At 34.2% G+C, this 17,135-nt stretch overlaps 2 protein-coding genes across 2 annotated transcripts; both read right to left on the bottom strand.

Annotated features, from left to right (window-relative positions):
• Positions 1–10,980: 10,980 nt before the first annotated feature.
• LOC142611054 (short chain aldehyde dehydrogenase 1-like) lies at positions 10,981–11,951 on the bottom strand. Its single transcript, XM_075783067.1, has 2 exons — positions 11,878–11,951; positions 10,981–11,741 (listed from the first exon to the last, which is right to left on the bottom strand). Exons 1-2 carry the CDS (start codon positions 11,912–11,914, stop codon positions 10,981–10,983), a joined length of 798 nt encoding a protein of 265 aa, XP_075639182.1. The 5' UTR covers positions 11,915–11,951.
• Positions 11,952–13,356: 1,405 nt separating this feature from the next.
• On the bottom strand, positions 13,357–17,025 carry LOC142611055 (uncharacterized). Its single transcript, XM_075783068.1, has 2 exons — positions 16,878–17,025; positions 13,357–14,028 (listed from the first exon to the last, which is right to left on the bottom strand). Exons 1-2 carry the CDS (start codon positions 16,896–16,898, stop codon positions 13,402–13,404), a joined length of 648 nt encoding a protein of 215 aa, XP_075639183.1. The 5' UTR covers positions 16,899–17,025; the 3' UTR covers positions 13,357–13,401.
• Positions 17,026–17,135: the final 110 nt, after the last annotated feature.

Here is a 17,135-nt window from a genome sequence, read left to right as displayed (position 1 = left end):
AATTTAAAAGAAATAATGAAGAGTTGAAGGCTAATATTTCTATGATAGATAAAGGTAAAAATTTTGATGTTAACGTTGAAGTTTCTAAACCTATTTCTAAAACTCCTCCTAGGAAGAATAAAATTTTTGAATCTGTCACCATTTGTCATCATTGTTATATTGTTGGTCATATTAGACCAAATTGTCCTAAATTAAGGTCTTTGTCAACCTCTAAGGTTAGACCTCCTTCTAGGAAGCATAGTAGTTCGAAAACTACTCATGTTTGTCACCATTGTGGTGTTTTTGGCCACACTCATTTTAATTGTTTCAAGTTGTTTCCTCATAAGCAAGTGTCAAATAGGTCTCATCCTTTGTCTAAAGGCTTTGTACCTATTCTTGGTGAGTTATTAAAAGCTTTGAGCTTTTTGACTCAATTTTAGGGGAATTTTAATTCTTCTATGTCCTTTAATAGACATATTAAGACACATGCCTTTTCATCTTCACGGCCAAAGACTTGTGCTGTGTGGGTGAGAAAGGAGCCTAAGATTTAATTGTCTTTTCTGTTATCCTCTGCTTTAATTCTTTCTATCTTAAGTAGGACTCTCTTTACTTGATTTATTATTTTAATTGTTTCAAGTTGTTTCCTCATAAGCAAGTGTCCAATAGGTCTCATCCTTTGTCTAAAGGCTATGTACCTATTCTTGGTGAGTTATTAAAAGTTTTGAGCTTTTTGACTCAATTTCAGGGGAATTTTAATTCTTCTATGTCCTTTAGTAGATATATTAGGACACGTGCCTTTTCATCTTCACGGCCAAAGACTCGCGTTGTTTGGGTGAGAAAGGAGCCTAAGACTTAATTGTCTTTTCTGTTGTCCTCTGCTTTAATTCTTTATATTTTAAGTAGGACTCTCTTTGCTTGATTTCAGGGGAATTTTAATTCTTCTATGTCCTTTAGTAGACATATTAGGACACGTGCCTTTTTATCTTCACGGCCAAAGACTCGTGCTGTGTGGGTGAGAAAGGAGTCTAAGACTTAATTGTCTTTTCTGTTGATCTCTGCTTTAATTCTATCTATCTTAAGTAGGACTCTCTTTGCTTGATTTCTTATCTGCTTTTGGAATCATGCTTTCATGCATTTGCATTTTTCTTTCATGCTTTCATGTTGTTTGTTTGTTTTTGTTTGGTTGTTTAGTTTTTATTTTGTTTGTTTTTCAAAATAAAATAAAAAATCAGAAAAATACAAAAATAGTGTGTTTTGTGTACATTGGTACTTGTGTACCTTGGATGGTTATTGAAACAAAGTTTTCTAAACTTTGCATCTTTTGTAGCTTAGATGAGCATCTCTATGCACAACTAAGCAAGTGAGCTTTGTGGATTGTGTTTGTGATGAGTAAGATTAAGTAATCTTTTGTGCTTAACACTTGTATGACTCTTTTTTACGGGAAGGACTAGAAAATCCTAAGAGAAAGGCATAAATAATCATCTTACCACTTTTTCTTGCCAATCATGAAATAACATCTGTATGCTTCGGCATAGCAAAAAGTGCAATGTCAAAAACTTAACATAATTGGGTATTTCTTTTCTCTGTCTTATATGCCCATGCATGATATGCTTCACAAAAGAAAATATGCAAAGAAAAATAAAAGCAAAAAGAATCAAAATGGTTTATATATGAGATCAAACGTGTCTTCTAAGAGATGTGGGAGTTATAGGATGTACCTTAAAGGTGATAGTCCCCATTAAGCAGTTATGATTGTGTGTGAGTTAAAATGATTTTCTTATATCTCAAATCGTCATAACATGTAGACACTTATGCAATCTTGCGATGTTTTTCACACACAACACGGAATATTCTTTGCTACTTTTGATACATGTGCAAGTATAATGTGATTTGGCCATCACAAGGAATACATGTGTTAATGTATGCTCACTAAACTGTCTTGACTTATTTTTGAAATATAGAATTGGTTAGACTTGTTTTGTGTGTATGTGTGTGTGTGTGTGTGTGTGTGTGTGTGTGTGTGTTTTGGATCTAAATGCTTGACATTTTTCTTCTTGAGAGATGTTTTTGAGAGCTTAAGATGTTGATTGGATCTTTGATTGAGTAGAATGCTTGATTGCATTCATTTCTATGTTTTTCTCTTATTTGAAAAACTGTTTTGAGCAATCTCGATAGCTTCTCAACACCTCTCGACAGCTTCTCAACACCTCTCGACAGCTAGCTATCTATTGAGACCTTTGATCTTCCTTTTCTTGACAGAAGTTATCACAATCTCGATCCAACGAGATTTATGGACTTTGTCTTAATCGCTTCTCGACAGATTCTCGATCTATTGAGAAACTTTCTGTCTGCTTGATAGATCCTTGACAGATTCTCGATCCATCGAGGTTGGCTTCTACTTGATAGTTGCTCGACAGCTGCTCGATCTATCGAGATCCTCTTGCATGCATTGTTTTTCACATGTTTTACATCTTTCTTTTATCTTGTCACCCATAGCATCTTGTTTCATCACATTCATGCATTTATATGGATTCTTTGTACCCCCTTGATCATCTTTATATCTCTCGGGTGAAGCTTTCTAGTTTCTTGTACCCTTTGTCAATCATGACAAAAAGGGAGAGAAATTGTGGAGAAAATGTGATTTCATTTTAAGATTCTACATATTAAGGGGAGAAATACATGCCTTTGTAAGGAGGAGTTGTGTTTCATCTTGTTAGGGGGAGTGTTGACCTTCTTGTTGTTTTAGGAGCTTCTTTTAGCTTCTTCTTCTTCTTGTACACCGGTTTTGTGACCATGTTTACATAAATTGTGCTTATCTTTGATATATATATATAATGTATGTCTTCTTCACCTACTTCTACATGTGTTGTTTTTTTTCTATCTTTATGCACATGTTTCTTATTTATTGTATGCAATCTTTTATTTCTGTTTCACACTAAGATGCCTTGATGAATTTTGTTTAAGGTGTTTCAGAAATACAGGTTGTCAAAGTCTTCCATGCCATGAACTCTCTTCTTGCAAAGTTTTTCAAGAGTTTGTGTTAGGATAGATTTTATTGTATTCAACAAGTGAGTATAAGTTGAGTGATTTATGACTTCTCTCATATGTTCATTTGTTTGTTGTAGTTTTGTCATGGATTGCCAAATGGGAAAATTGCTAGGACATATGTGGATCATGTTAAGAACATATATAATTTAGAATTGGCTAATCTTTTGACAAAACACATTTTACTTGTAATTGGGTAGATCTAGGATGGGTTTAGTACTTCAAGGAACAAGAGTTCAAGTCTAGTATTGAAGCCATGCAAATATGTCCAAGAAACAAGTGAAGAAGTGCTGATTCATTAAAGCTCAACAGCTCTCGACAGATAGCTATCTATTGAGGTCTCGACAACTGTTGACAGATATAGTATCTATCGAGAATTACGAAATCAGATTTCCAGATCTAATTTTCAGCCCATGCTGACATGTATGTGTAGGGTTTCTTTTCTCACAACCCTAGACATATATAAGACTTATTTTAAAGGCCGTCACACATGAGAATACAAGGAGAACATATCCAAAAAGTGACCAGTGCTTATTCTATCTAAAAGAAGCTACTGCGTCTTTGCGCCTTAGGGTTTTGTAATCAAGTACTTCTTGATCTTCGTTGTTGATAAAGTGAAGAACTTTGTAACTAACATCTTCTTCAAGTTGGTGATTTAGTCACGTACTAGGAGCCGTGCATCATTGGTTAGTCACGTACTAGGATCCGTGTAAAAAGGGTGGCGTTCATATATTGAAGAGTTTAGAGGTTCTAAAGCGGTAGAAGGTTTCTGCTGTAAGTTTATCTACATAGAGTCTAGGTACAAAGATTTTGTACTAGATTTGAAACTTCTCTTTACTATAGTGAATTGCTTATCGGGAAGGTTTCCCCCTAGGTATTTTATTGTGAAACTAGTTTGTTTCATTGGTTTTCCTGTGTCATCATATCTTGTCTTATTTACTTTTCCGTTGTGCATGCTTTTGACATGATATTGATGTTTCCTTGTTTTAACAAGTTTTATTCATAATAATTTTAATTAACAACTTGGATTTAAAACTTGTTAATTCTATCAATCAGGGTCTAAATTTCCCAACAAGACCCTTTAAACAGATTGTTTAACCTAATTTATTAACAAAGTGGCTACTTAGATTAATTTTCAAACCTAGGTTAAACACATATATATCATATCATACAAAGATGTGGAAAAGTAAATAACACCACGATATGATGACCCAGGAAAACCAATGAAACTAACCGTTTCAAAGTAAACACCTGGGGAGGACTTGACCTAGCTATCCTTAAGGTAAACCAAATCCACTATAGGAGAATTGAAGTTTTTACAAAAGATTTAACCCTAAATCTAATGCTACCTCCAATAGTAACTTACTGACACGACCACATGCAAGCTCCGAATCTACGGACTCCTTCTCTTCTTGGATTTATAGCAACACAAGCTGCCTTGATTGTGACTTTGAGATCTCACTCAAAGGTTTTAGATCACCCTCTGTAATGATCTTGATGCAGCAACTATGTTCTACCAATGCTTGATTGTAGTTTTAGCTCCGATAGATTCTTGTGTAGTTAGAAGGTACAAAACCTCTTAACTCTCACAAAGAGTAACACACAAGTCTTCTTCAGCACCTCCAAAATGTGGCTAGGGTTTTTCTTTTGTATGTGTAGAAGTTTAGATGAAACCCTGAACGTTTTTACTGGCTTGGGCCTGTTTAAAAATCTGCAGAAAAATTGTGTTTGCGATTTTCGATCACTCGAACCTAATTCTTGATCGGTCGAGCAAGGCAGAACCACACATCCTTTTTCTGAACTTAACTGGACTTGAACCTTGAAACACGCACATTTAAGCATTTCCTAAACACTTAGACTTGGCATGTTTTGTTCTCGGTTCGCCAACACAATATAAAAATGATTCTAAATATTTAAATCTAAATCTTTAGAACCTAACAATATAAATAGGCCAAGATGCAAAACTCACCCTCTAAGTTTCACCACTTTTCATTTTAGTCATATAAGTTTGCATTCTATCATTTTAGTCCTTCAAGTTTCAATTCTCTTCAATTCAGTCTTCCGTTAACATTACATTCATCTACCTCTAATCATATTTAATTATTTTATGAAATAAAAAATAAAGGGCTCCGCTAATCCAATCAATAGTGCATCCTTTAACCTTTTCCATCAGCATCAAGTCTTCACTACCCTTCAAAATCTCAAGAATGGAACTATAGCAGCAAAAAAACCAAGGCAAACAACAATTAATAAATGCCAACACCAGATCCTTTAAAACCAATGAAGCTTAATTTTAAGTTTTAAGAGAGTAAATGAAAACTTAATTTTAAGTTTTAAGAGAGTAATCAACCGACACAAACCAACCGATATAGCTGAATATGTGGAAAACCAAGTAGCATTCTCTATCATCCTCTTCCTTATCTGAAACCTAGGATACAGGCTTGTTGGCCAATGCCGCGATTTGCTGCTCAATTCTTTGGCCTAAATCAAACCACAACAGCTTGCCAACATCAACGACGAAAGTGAAGGCATGAAAGCCAGTGGAATTGTACCACTCCATGTATTTCTTGAGGTGCTTGGTCTTGGAATCGAGTCAACCCAACAACACCAATGTCACTACTTGCTCTTTGTTGTTAAAGTATGTTCTGACAATTGAAACAAGTTTTTTGTATTGTTCAGGTGTGGGGATGGAGTGATGGATGATGTGGGTGGGGGTTAATTTCTGTGGTTTTTTTTTAAAAAAAAATGTTAAATTAACTTTTTTTAATTTAAGAAATAAATAACTAAAAAAATAAATACGGTTAATGGCAGACATGGATGGATGTTAACAGAAGACAGAATTGAAAAGAATTGAAACTTAGAGGACTGAAATGATAGAATTGAAATTTACAGGACTGAAATGAAAAATGTTGAAAATTGAGAGCGAGTTTTGTATCTTAGCCAACTTTATTTGGACAACCAAAAGAAACTAGAACATATTAGAAATACCAACAAAAACTAAATCGGCTCCTTTTCAAGTAATTAATACGGCTTCAATTACTAGAAAATTTAGCTAATTTGTGATATCAAGAACTAATTTGTATCTATCAAAGAAAAAAACAAGTAATTTGTACCTTTCCTTCAAAACTTTCACAAAAGTCCTCTTTCTCTTTGCTTAGTCCAAATTTTTTTTTTTGAGTAAATGTTATGTCTAGGGGTGTTCACGGTGCTGTGCGGTGAGGTTTTGGAGCATTTTTAGCACCACACTTTGCGGTGTGATTTAACTAAAATCATAACTGCACCGCACCTTATTTTTGTGGTTATATGTGCGGTGCGGTGTGGTGCAGTTTAAAGTTTAGCCAAAATCATAATCGTACCGCACCTCATTTTTACAGTCATATGTGCGGTGTTATGTATAAGATGCGGTTTGAAATCGGTATATTTTTCAAATTTTGGGCCAAAACTAATTTTTCTCTTTTTTTTTTGGTTAAGTTTTAAATTATTGAGCTAGTTTTTCTTTATTTTGGGTTGACTTTTCTAGTCAATACTTGCTAGGACTATCAAACTTTTTTTTTGGGTTGAAAAATAAGGTTATTAAACTATTAATAATATATTTAATATTAAAAATAAATAAATATATTAATATATATAGAGAGGGTGCGGTGCGGTTTATGCGGTTTTCTTATTATAAAACCGCAAACCGCACTACACCATGCGGTATGGTGCGGTGCAGTGCGGTTATGCCATTTTGCGGGTGATTTTGGTGCGGTTTTTGTGGTTTATGTGGTTTGGTGAACACCTCTAGTTACGTCTCTTTGCTAAGACTGAAATTGAGTTAACATTTCTTTTTGTTTGCAGAGCACTTATTGGCACTAGGGAAAGCAAGAAATGTTGTAAGGCTGCAATTTTAGAAATGAAAAACTTCGGTATAAATTTATTTTAGGTAGAGGGCAATTGAAAAACTACCATTTGTATTTAATGACCAATTTAGTTATTTTACAATTGTCTTGAATCAGTTAAGTGTGTTTGACATTAGTCTAAATCTCAGTGTAGTTGACTAGAATTTACCCAAACTAATAAAAGGTGCATTCGGTGCTTGTGCTCTCATAGCCTTTGATAAGTAAAAGTAATGGAACTGATGGTAGCTACGCAAATGTTCTCCATTGTGGTTAAGATAGAGAAGAAAACCCAGATAGATCATATAGATGTTCAAAAAAATTAACAAACAGTTTTTTTTTAAAAAAAAAAAAATCCATATACGTACACTGAACCTACCACAATAGGTTATGAAATAAGAAAAATCCCAAATACATGCATCAACCTACTACGATATTTTATTAATTTATTTTCAAGCGAATCAGACAAACTTTAACTTTGAGACACGTTACTTTCAACTAATTTTGGTATCTAGATAAAGTTTTTTACCAAGAGCCAAAAAAATTATTTTCTTAGGGTCTGTTTCGATAGAACTTATTGCTGAAAACTGAAAACTGAAAACACTGTAGCAAAATAATTTTAAAATGTGTGAATAGTATCGCGGGACCCATTTTTAATGAAAAAGTTGCTGAAAAGTGAAATTTGTGGGTCCGTGAACAGTGAACGAATGCACTGTTCACAGAAGACTGGGTCAATAACTGCGGCTGGAAAAAAAAAAAAAAAACTGAAAACGCAAAGGCAGCATTTTTCAATGGAATCCAAACACCCTCTTAATCAGAAAAATTTAAGGTCATTATAGAGTATAAAATCAATTTCAAATCGTCAAACTAAATACAGATAGTCTCAACGAGCAGGTGGAGAACAAATGGTTGGAGTATGAATAACTGAATGGAGCTTATCGAGTTTGTTTTTGATTAACAGTCTTGTATACATAACTTTGCATCACAATATTTTTAGCTTAATTTCATATTGAGACTAAAATCATCTTTCACTCTTTAATTTGTCATCATTTTATTATATTCTTGAGGGTTCGCACAAAAGTTTGTGCACAAATACAAAAATGCAATCCTTCTATAGCTAAACACTACAAAAAATCAAACGCCACTATAGGTCCAAAAAACGCCACTATAGGCCCATTTGGGCTATAGTGGCGTTTGTAAATGCCACTTTTGTACCGCAATTATAGACCTATAGTGGCGTTTCAAAAACGCCACTATAGACCAATTTTTTTATTGTTAAAAAAGGATATAGTGGCGTTTGGGAACGCCACCATAGGGCAGACCTATAGTGGCGTTTGTTAAACGCCACTATAGACTCACCCTATAGTGGCATTCTACAAACGCCACTATAGCCCAAAAACCAACAAAAAAAAATTTGATTACCGAAAATTAATTTTCGGTAATCAAAATTTTTTTTAGTGAAATAAAATTATAATTAAATCAAAAGATAAAAAAAAGGATAAAAAAAAACATAAAATACAAACAAAATACAAACAACACTATAGCTAGCCCAGCAAATTCAAAATGAAATACAAACCCACCTTAAAAAAATTCAAAATCAAACATGTACAACATGCTCACATCTAAAAAAATAAAAATAACAACTCCACCCCAACACATTCAGCTGCCATAGACCAACCTACAAAAAGAAATCATCAAATAGATTTTGAATTTTTCACTACTTTCTTGGTTCTATTAACATAGATATTATCACACTTAAGATTTCTAAACCTATCAATGATAAAAAGCCAAAGAATTCACAAAAATTAATCAAAAATCTCACAGACCCATGAAGCAAAGTTGACAGTAGACAAGGAATAGACCAAAACCATTATAAAAAAAGGAATAGACCAAAACAATCATTAAATATTTTTTTAAAAGAAAATACTTACTTGCAACTATACAACCAATGTCATCAAACACAATAGCACTCTTTCTTCAATCACAAATCCCATAACAGTAGCACCATTTACAAATTTAAACAAAATTAATTAGTTACAACACCATCTTCAAATCCAAAACCAACTAATATTTAACCACCACAAATAAAATAGGGGAAATAAAATCAAATAGGAGAGAAAGAGAAAAGAATAAATCCATCCGTGTAGTGAAAGAAGAGTGAAAGAAGGAAAAAAAAGAAATAGAAAAGAAGAAAGATGGAGGAGTGGAGATAAGGGAGAAAAAGAAAGAAAGAAAGAAAGAGAAAAAAAAAAGATAAGAAGGAAAAGGAAGTCTGAAGAAGCTACGTGGAGAGGGATTGATAAGGTGAGTGGGGGTAGGTGGGGTTAGTGGGTTTTGAATTTTAAATTTTGAATTTTGAATTTTTTTTTTGTTTAGTTTTGATATATATATATATATATATATATATATATATAAATGATATATTGATAATATTTTCACAATATTTTTACAACAAATCTTAAGTGGCAAGTTGTTACTTGTTGTTATTGTTAGGAAAAAAATGTTGTAAAAATGTTGTGGACGTAGCATTTCTCACAACTTATGATTTGTTGTGAAAATATTGTAAAAATGTTGTGAACGTAACACTTCATATATATATATATATATAAATAGAGAAATGATAAGTGCACAACATTTTCACAATATTTTTATAGCAAATCTTAAGTGGCAGGTTGTTATTGCTGGGACAAAAAAGTAATCTTAGTGTTAAGTTCAAATTTGAACCAATAATAATTAACCATTTATAATTTATTGTGAAAATGTTGTAAAAATATTATGGACGTAGCATCTTTCATTTAAATATAAATATATAATATATATATATGTTTTTTATTCGAATATTGTAAAAATGCTGAACATTGAATTCATAAATTTTTTATTTATTTAAGGAATAGTTTGGAATATGCCATTCTATATGCTGAACGTTGAATTTGGATTTGGGTTTTTTATTTATTTTTTTTTTTTTAAAGGAATAGTTTGGAATATGCCATAGAATATTCTATGGCATATTCCAAAAATATGCCTTAATTTTGTTTTGCGGATATATATATATATATCTTTAAGAACCTATAGTGGCGTTTCACAAAAGCCACCATAGGTCCTTCTCTTACAAGGGCCTATAGTGGCGTTTCACAAATGCCACTATAGGTCTTTCTTCCTTTGGCCTAAGAGAACCCAGCCGAAAAGAAAAAAATAAAAATAAAATAAAAAACTAAAAAAAAAGTGCCTATAGTGGCAGTTGTCGAACGCCACTATAGGTCCTTCCCTTACAAAGGCCTATAGTGGCGTTTGACAAACGCCACTATAGGAGGCCCTATAGTGACGGTTGTCAAACGCCACTATAGGTCTTTCTTCCTCTGGCCCTTACCAAAAAAACCAACCAAAAATAAATAAATAAAAAACTGAAATAAAAATGCCTATAGTGGCGGTTGTCAAACGCCACTATAGGTCCTTGTAAGACCAGACCTATAGTGGCGTTTTAAAAACGCTGCTATAGGCCCTTGGAAACACCACTATAGACCCATTGTTTTAAAACGCCATTATAAGACTCTAAACGCCACTATAGTATGCCTATAGTGGCGTTTTTGACAAACGTCACCAAAAATAACGCCACTATAGGCCCAGTTTTTTGTAGTGAAAAGATTTGACATGTAAATGTAAATTGTATATGTGCCAATGTGCCATGCATTTACACAATGACACAATATTGAATTAAAATTACTTTCAATTTTATTACAAAATTTTTAACAATTGACATATCATTTATGATTGATGTCATCACCTCAATAATATCATAAATGAAATTTTAATTATATTTTATTTATATTTAAGAATTGAGACATCAAATTATAAGATAGGTAATATCTTAAATATTATTTAGTTTTTAAATTTTTGAGAGTTACAACATCATGGCCTTTCTGGTCCAAATTCTCTTTATAGAGGAGAACAGTCGATGCTAATGCCACTAAATTAGAAGCTTTATTGACTTTAACATCACTCTTAAGATAATGCTAAAATGACCAACAAAATTGAGAAATGGGGGCTATAGTTGCAATACATGCAAATCAAGGAAAAAGGCTTTTCAGAGCGTTTGAGAAAATTGGATTGGTAAGACTATAACAATCAGGTTCATCCCACTCACATACTTAGACTTATCACTCCCCAAATACAATGCTACCTCTGCAATATCTTCAGGTTCCAATACTACTCCCTTTAAGTTTGCACACGATGAAACCACTTCCTCCACCTTATTTTTCTCCATCCCTATACCTTTTATTATCATAGGAGTTCCAACTACAAAGGGAGACACACAATTGACTCTTATTCCATACTGTCCCAACTCCACGCTCAAGTTCTTAGCCATTCCCACCATAGCATGCTTTGATGCCACATATGCATGTGAAGTATCATTAGCCATTACTGAAACTATACTTGAGGTGAAGAGAATGCTTCCTTTTTTAGTTGGAATCATAACCCTAGCAGCATGCTTGGCACCCCAGAAAGCACCGAAAACGTTGACATTCAAAAACCTTTTGAAATCTTCATTTTCTGATTCTAAAATTTGTGGTTCAATGTTGCTTGAAATGCCAGCGTTGTTGAACATGATATCAAGCTTTCCATACTTGGTTATAGCCATGTCCATAGCCTTTTCAACATCAGATTCATTTGTTACATCACAATGGATGTAAGAGATGGAATCAGAGCCAATGTCTTTGCAGACCGAGTGGCCAAGCTCGTCTTGGACATCTGCTATTAGGACCTTTGCACCATGTCGAACAAAAAGCCTTGTAGTGCTCTCGCCTATGCCACTCGCACCACCAGTTATTAATGCTACCTTACCTTCTAAATTGTAAGGTCAAAAAATATGGAAACTAAAATTTATTAGTCTAAACTCCTAGCTAGTTTTTAATATATTATAAATGAAAGAAAGAATGTGAATTAGAGAACACAGTTTGTGAAAGGTTTGTTGTAATAATACCTTTTGGTGATGGAGATGCTGAAGAATTAGCACTCATCTTTTCCTTAAAATTTATGGGAGATATCCGCCAAGTTGAAGATGTGAGCTACGTTTGTAGATACTTTACTTTATAGGGGAGAGGTTCAAGCATATGCAGCTTAAACAAATTATAAAATAATAAAATAAACAGGAAGGAGAAAACAACAAAATCCTTACTTCTATGAAGTTTCTTGCTATGTATTAAGATTCTACTTAGTAGGTAGCAGCAACTAGGCAGTCTTAGCGTGCGTAATTGGCATGACTTAATTTTGTCAGCTTATTTTACTATTCAGTCTATTTTTGCTACTATTTATGGGTCTTGCTACACTTTTTGGTATTATTCATAGGTTTCACTACATTATTTCAATTAACTTTTACATTTATCTACCGTACTTTCAGTAAAAAAGTTTCAGGCCCTTATTTTTGGCTACATAAATCATACACAAAAGTAGGTCTTGAGAGAGAGTTTACTATCAATTTCACCTTATTACTTTTTGACTTCCAAGGCAGCCATCAACGTTGACGATGTAAATCTTACAAGTTTATATATTTGAGGATCAAATATAAATGTTTAAGGACTAAACTCTACTCTATCTATTTGCTAATAACAAAAAATTCTAAAATTTCAGGAGGGGCCGAGATGTAAGTTGTAATTGATTTTTTTTTTTTTTGACAATTCTAATGGGAATGTCAAGAAGTCAAGGGGGGCCATGGCCCCCCCTAGCTCCACCAGTGCTTGTGATAGAGAATCAAATGGGTTGCAATTAACTTGCAACCACTCTAGGAGAGAAAGGCCAAACGAGGAAATATAAGGAAAGGCTCTAGAGTCACAATAATCTCTCAACAAATGTATAATCGATTCACCCCCAAGTCACACCGTGTGCACAAAGGAGACACATTCAAGCCTCTAGAAGCCATGACTTTCCTGCCAATAATGCTAGTTGTTATGTAAACAAAGCCAAATAAAGAGCTTCAATCTTCCATACAGGTATTCATCCTACAAAGGAGAATTAGGAGTGCTATTTTAGTTAACTACCTTGAGATTTGGGCTAATGCCAAACATATCCAAGAAAATTAAAAAATAACCAAATTGGTCCTTAAACACAAACGGTGTGTAATGCTCTTTGTGTCCTCTACTTAAAACAAATTTATATAGCAGTTTTTCATTAACAAGACTGTAGCTTTACATCATTTCTTGCTTTGCCCAATGCCAATAAGTGCTCTATAAGCCAAAAGAAACTACAGTATAAATTTTGCCCTCTACCTAAAATAAAATTTTACCACAAAACTGCCACCGTTTTTTGAAGAAAGCCATACATAGTGGCCTCTCAGAAGAAAAACATATTTGGTTAGTGCTCTAAATCAGCAAATATTTGGATTGCCCAAAGAAACTAGAGCATATTAGAATTATCAACATAAACTAAATAAGCTCTTTTTCAAGTAAATTTTTTTTTTCCCATACCATTCAAGGGAATAAGCATACAACAATATATATTACAAACGATACTAAACAACAGAAGAAAACCAGCAATGATTTATTGGCACTCGGGTTGTCAATCTAGCTACAGACTTCAAGCTATTTACAACTACAGAGGGTACCCAAAACACATCACAGAAGAAACCATTTTGATTCAAAAAGCATAGATCATCTAGCCTAGGACTGTCTAACCAATCCAAAGCTGATTTCCTCTTATAAGTCTGCAGAAGACTCCTACTATTGCTGAGAACCAAAACAAGCTGAAAGCCTTGCTCCTTTACAGTCAGAACAGCTTCAAGCATAGCCTCCAGCAGTGCCCCTGTTGATGTTCTAACATTGCTACTAATAGCCCCAAAAAACACCTTCTCCCCTTGAATTGTTACAGCTTCATAAGCAGCACCATATCTATGTGGAACCCTGCTTCTACTATCTACAAGCTTGAGGATCAGTTGCCATTCTCCTGCTGCACTTTGTCTCACTGATCTGAAGCCTCTATCCTCCTTGCCTCCTGAGATGCCAAGGTTTGAGTTTGTGTCCCTATACCTGCAAGATAGTTGTTGAGCAGTTAGTATCACTTCCACTGGATTTGGAGTAGTTCCTTGGTGAATCACTTTGTTCCTATGAGTCCAGACAGTCCAAAGAAAAGTGAGAACATCCTGCACATAGCACGTCAAATTCATGTCATTCCTATTATGCCTTGAGATGAGTTGCTTAATCCACTGTTGAACAGAAATATTGGTGAGATCAGATGTGTGAATGGAAAAAATAGAACCATGCCAGCAAGCTCTTGTAAAGGGGCAATGGAGGAAAAGATGAGTATGACTTTTTTCCTCCTCATTACACATAGGACACCATTTAACACTTGAAATACCCCTACTATATAAATTGAGCAGAGTAGGAAGGCAGTTATGCAAAAGTTTCCAGATGAAGGTACTAATTTTCAAAGGAATCTTAATCTTCCAGAATGACCTCCATCAGCCTTTGTGTGCTTGAAAATGTCTAGGCTGACTTGCTACATCCTGGGTTATAATCTCATAAGCTTTCTTCACTTGATAATCCCCCTTACTTGAGAATTTCCAAAGAAGTTGATCCTGCACAAAATCAGTCTTGGATATAGGAATTCGAAGAATTTCCATTGCTTGAGGAAACGGATACAAACTTCTCACCAAATCTACCTTCCATTGTCTATTACTATGATCAATTAGATCCCCCACAGTACCTGTGGGGAGTTGGAACTCTGATCTTTGAAGATTTAAAATTGGGGTCTAGCTCCTATGATTTAATGGAATTTGATACCCATTCCCCACTCTCCATCTGCCTTCCTTCAAAATATGATTCTCTTGTTTTAATATGCTTCTCCAAACCCATGATTGATAACCCATGATTGATGAGGTTTTGGCCTACACTCTTGAATAGTACAAGCTGGGAAGTACCTAGCCTTAAAACTTTTGGCTAAAAGGGTTTGTGGATTTTGAATGATTCTCCATTACTGCTTATGCAGCATAGCCTGGTTCATATACCCAAATTTCTTAATACCCAACCCACCAAGTTTCTTGGGTTGACTAACCCTATCCCAGTTGATCATGTGGAGCTTATTCTCACCATATTCATGGCCCCACCAGAAAGCACAAATGATTGAATCCATCTTGTTGCACATATACTCAGGAACTTTAAAACATGCAAAAGAGTACAAGGGTAAGGATTGAAGAACAAAAGTAATTAAGGTTGTTCTGCCAGCCTGTGATAGAAGTTTGGTCTTCCAACCTTGAAGCTTTGATTTTAATTTATCAATAAGGAATTGAAAATCAACATTCCTATTACCTCTCAATTTAAAATGAACACCAAGATATGTACTGGGTTGTTGAACCAAAGTAACCTAAAGGGTTCTGGCAAGGTCCCTTTGTTCCTCCATAGGCGTGTTTGGTGAGCAAAACACATTAGATTTGGCTAGATTAGTGGATTGACCAGAGATGGAACAATACCAATTCAGAATGAGATGAATATTATGGACAGTAGCACTGTCATTCCTAAAAAACAATAAAGAATCATCAGCAAACAGTAAATGAGAAAAAGAGAGACCACTCTTACCAACTCTTACTCCTCTGATTTTCTTAAGATCCTCAGCTTGGGTTAGGAAAATGGAGAGAATGTTGGCACACAAAAGGAATAGGTATGGAGATAGAGGATCTCCTTGTCTTGTCTTAAGCCTTGAGATGGTTTAAAGGACTTGGTCATGCTTCCATTTATCAGCAAGGTATACTCAACTGAGGACACACATTCCATAATCCAATTAATCGACTTGGAATCAAAATTCATGATGGTGAGGATAGCCTTAAGAAAATTCCAATTGACTCTATCATATGCTTTAGACATGTCTATTTTCAACACTCCAAATTTATCCCTTCTCCCTTTTTTTTTTCCTAATCACATCAAGGATCTCATGTGCCAACAGGGTATTATCTGAGATATTTCTACCTTTGATGAAGGCATTTTGATAGGGTGTAATAATGCTATCCATGATAGGCTTCAATCCATTAACAAGAACTTTGGAGATCACTTTGTAAATCACATTACATAGGCTAATACGCCTAAAATGAGAGACCTCCTCTGGATGAGGAATTTTTAGAATAAGAGTGATAAAGGTTTGATTGAGGGCATTAAAGAGAGAGCCTGAGTGAAAGAATGCTTGGACAGCATTGCACACATCAACTTTAACAGTATCCCAGAAATGTTGATAAAAGAAGACAGGAAGCCATCAGGACTTGGGGCTTTGTAAGGCCCCATCTAAAAAATTGCCTCTTCAATTTCTCTAATTGATATACCCATGTTTAGGGATTGCAACTGTTATACTGTGAGAGTAGGAATTGGAAGTCCTTGAAGTTCATGAATGATACTCTCCACAGATAAGCTATCATTACCACTAAAATTCCTTTTGAAAGAGTCCACAAAAATATTTTCAATCTCCTTAGGTTTATCAGTTAAGACCCCTCTCTCATCCTTAATTTGAAGAATCCTATTTTTTGACCTCCTTTGCCGAACCACTGTCTGGAAGTACAGGGCCAACTCAATAGGTGATGCAATTGATGCAATCGCCTAAGGCCCCCAAATAAAAGAAGTCCCCCAAATTGTAAAAAATATATATATATATATATAATATATTTATCTATATATTTTAATTAAAAAAAATTTAAGCACTTTTATTGGTTAATAAAATGCATTAAAAAGGCTCCATTGTATCCTAAAATACAAAAAATTAAAAAGGAAAAAAAATAAAAATAGTCAAACTTGAGCTAACAAAATTAAATTTTAGGAGGCAAATTTATTAACTCATTCTTGAAATAAGCAAAAATCAAAATTAATACCAGAAAAATTCATTAATAATACAACGTAATTGTCTTGAAATATGCTAAAATAGAGATTATAAATTTCAAAAACAAAAGAAAAACCTTTCATCTCTCTATCTCTCTGCCTCTCCACCTCTCCATCCATATTCTCACGGTCTTACCTTTCTTTTCTTCATCTTCATCTTGATTCTTGATCTTTTTCCATAAACTCAGTCAGTCAATTAGCTTGAAATTTTTCTTTGTTGATTCCAGTCACCAGATGTATTCTTCTTCAGTTCTTCTTTCCCTCTTTCTCTTTGTCTTTCCGAAACTGAAGACTCAGAGTCTTCTATATATTTTTAGTTTGTTTCACAGTTTCATTGCACAATTGTTTATTGTTTGATGGGATGGGACACGTTTTTTGCATAGCTTTTCAGCCC

This window comes from Castanea sativa, chromosome 9 (genome assembly GCF_040712315.1).
Source record: "Castanea sativa cultivar Marrone di Chiusa Pesio chromosome 9, ASM4071231v1".
NCBI lineage: Eukaryota > Viridiplantae > Streptophyta > Magnoliopsida > Fagales > Fagaceae > Castanea > Castanea sativa.
This window is presented reverse-complemented; position numbering and strand designations above follow the sequence as displayed.

Bases quoted from the DNA above. Each gene is read 5' to 3' on its own strand.
- LOC142611054 (XM_075783067.1), bottom strand. From the start codon at position 11,914: ATGAGTGCTAATTCTTCAGCATCTCCATCACCAAAAG. The intron at 11,742-11,877 runs GTATTATTACAA...CTTACAATTTAG, and splicing joins AGCATCTCCATCACCAAAAG to AAGGTAAGGTAGCATTAATA.
- LOC142611055 (XM_075783068.1), bottom strand. From the start codon at position 16,898: ATGAAGATGAAGAAAAGAAAG. The intron at 14,029-16,877 runs GTAAGACCGTGA...TGCTATGTGCAG, and splicing joins TGAAGATGAAGAAAAGAAAG to GATGTTCTCACTTTTCTTTG.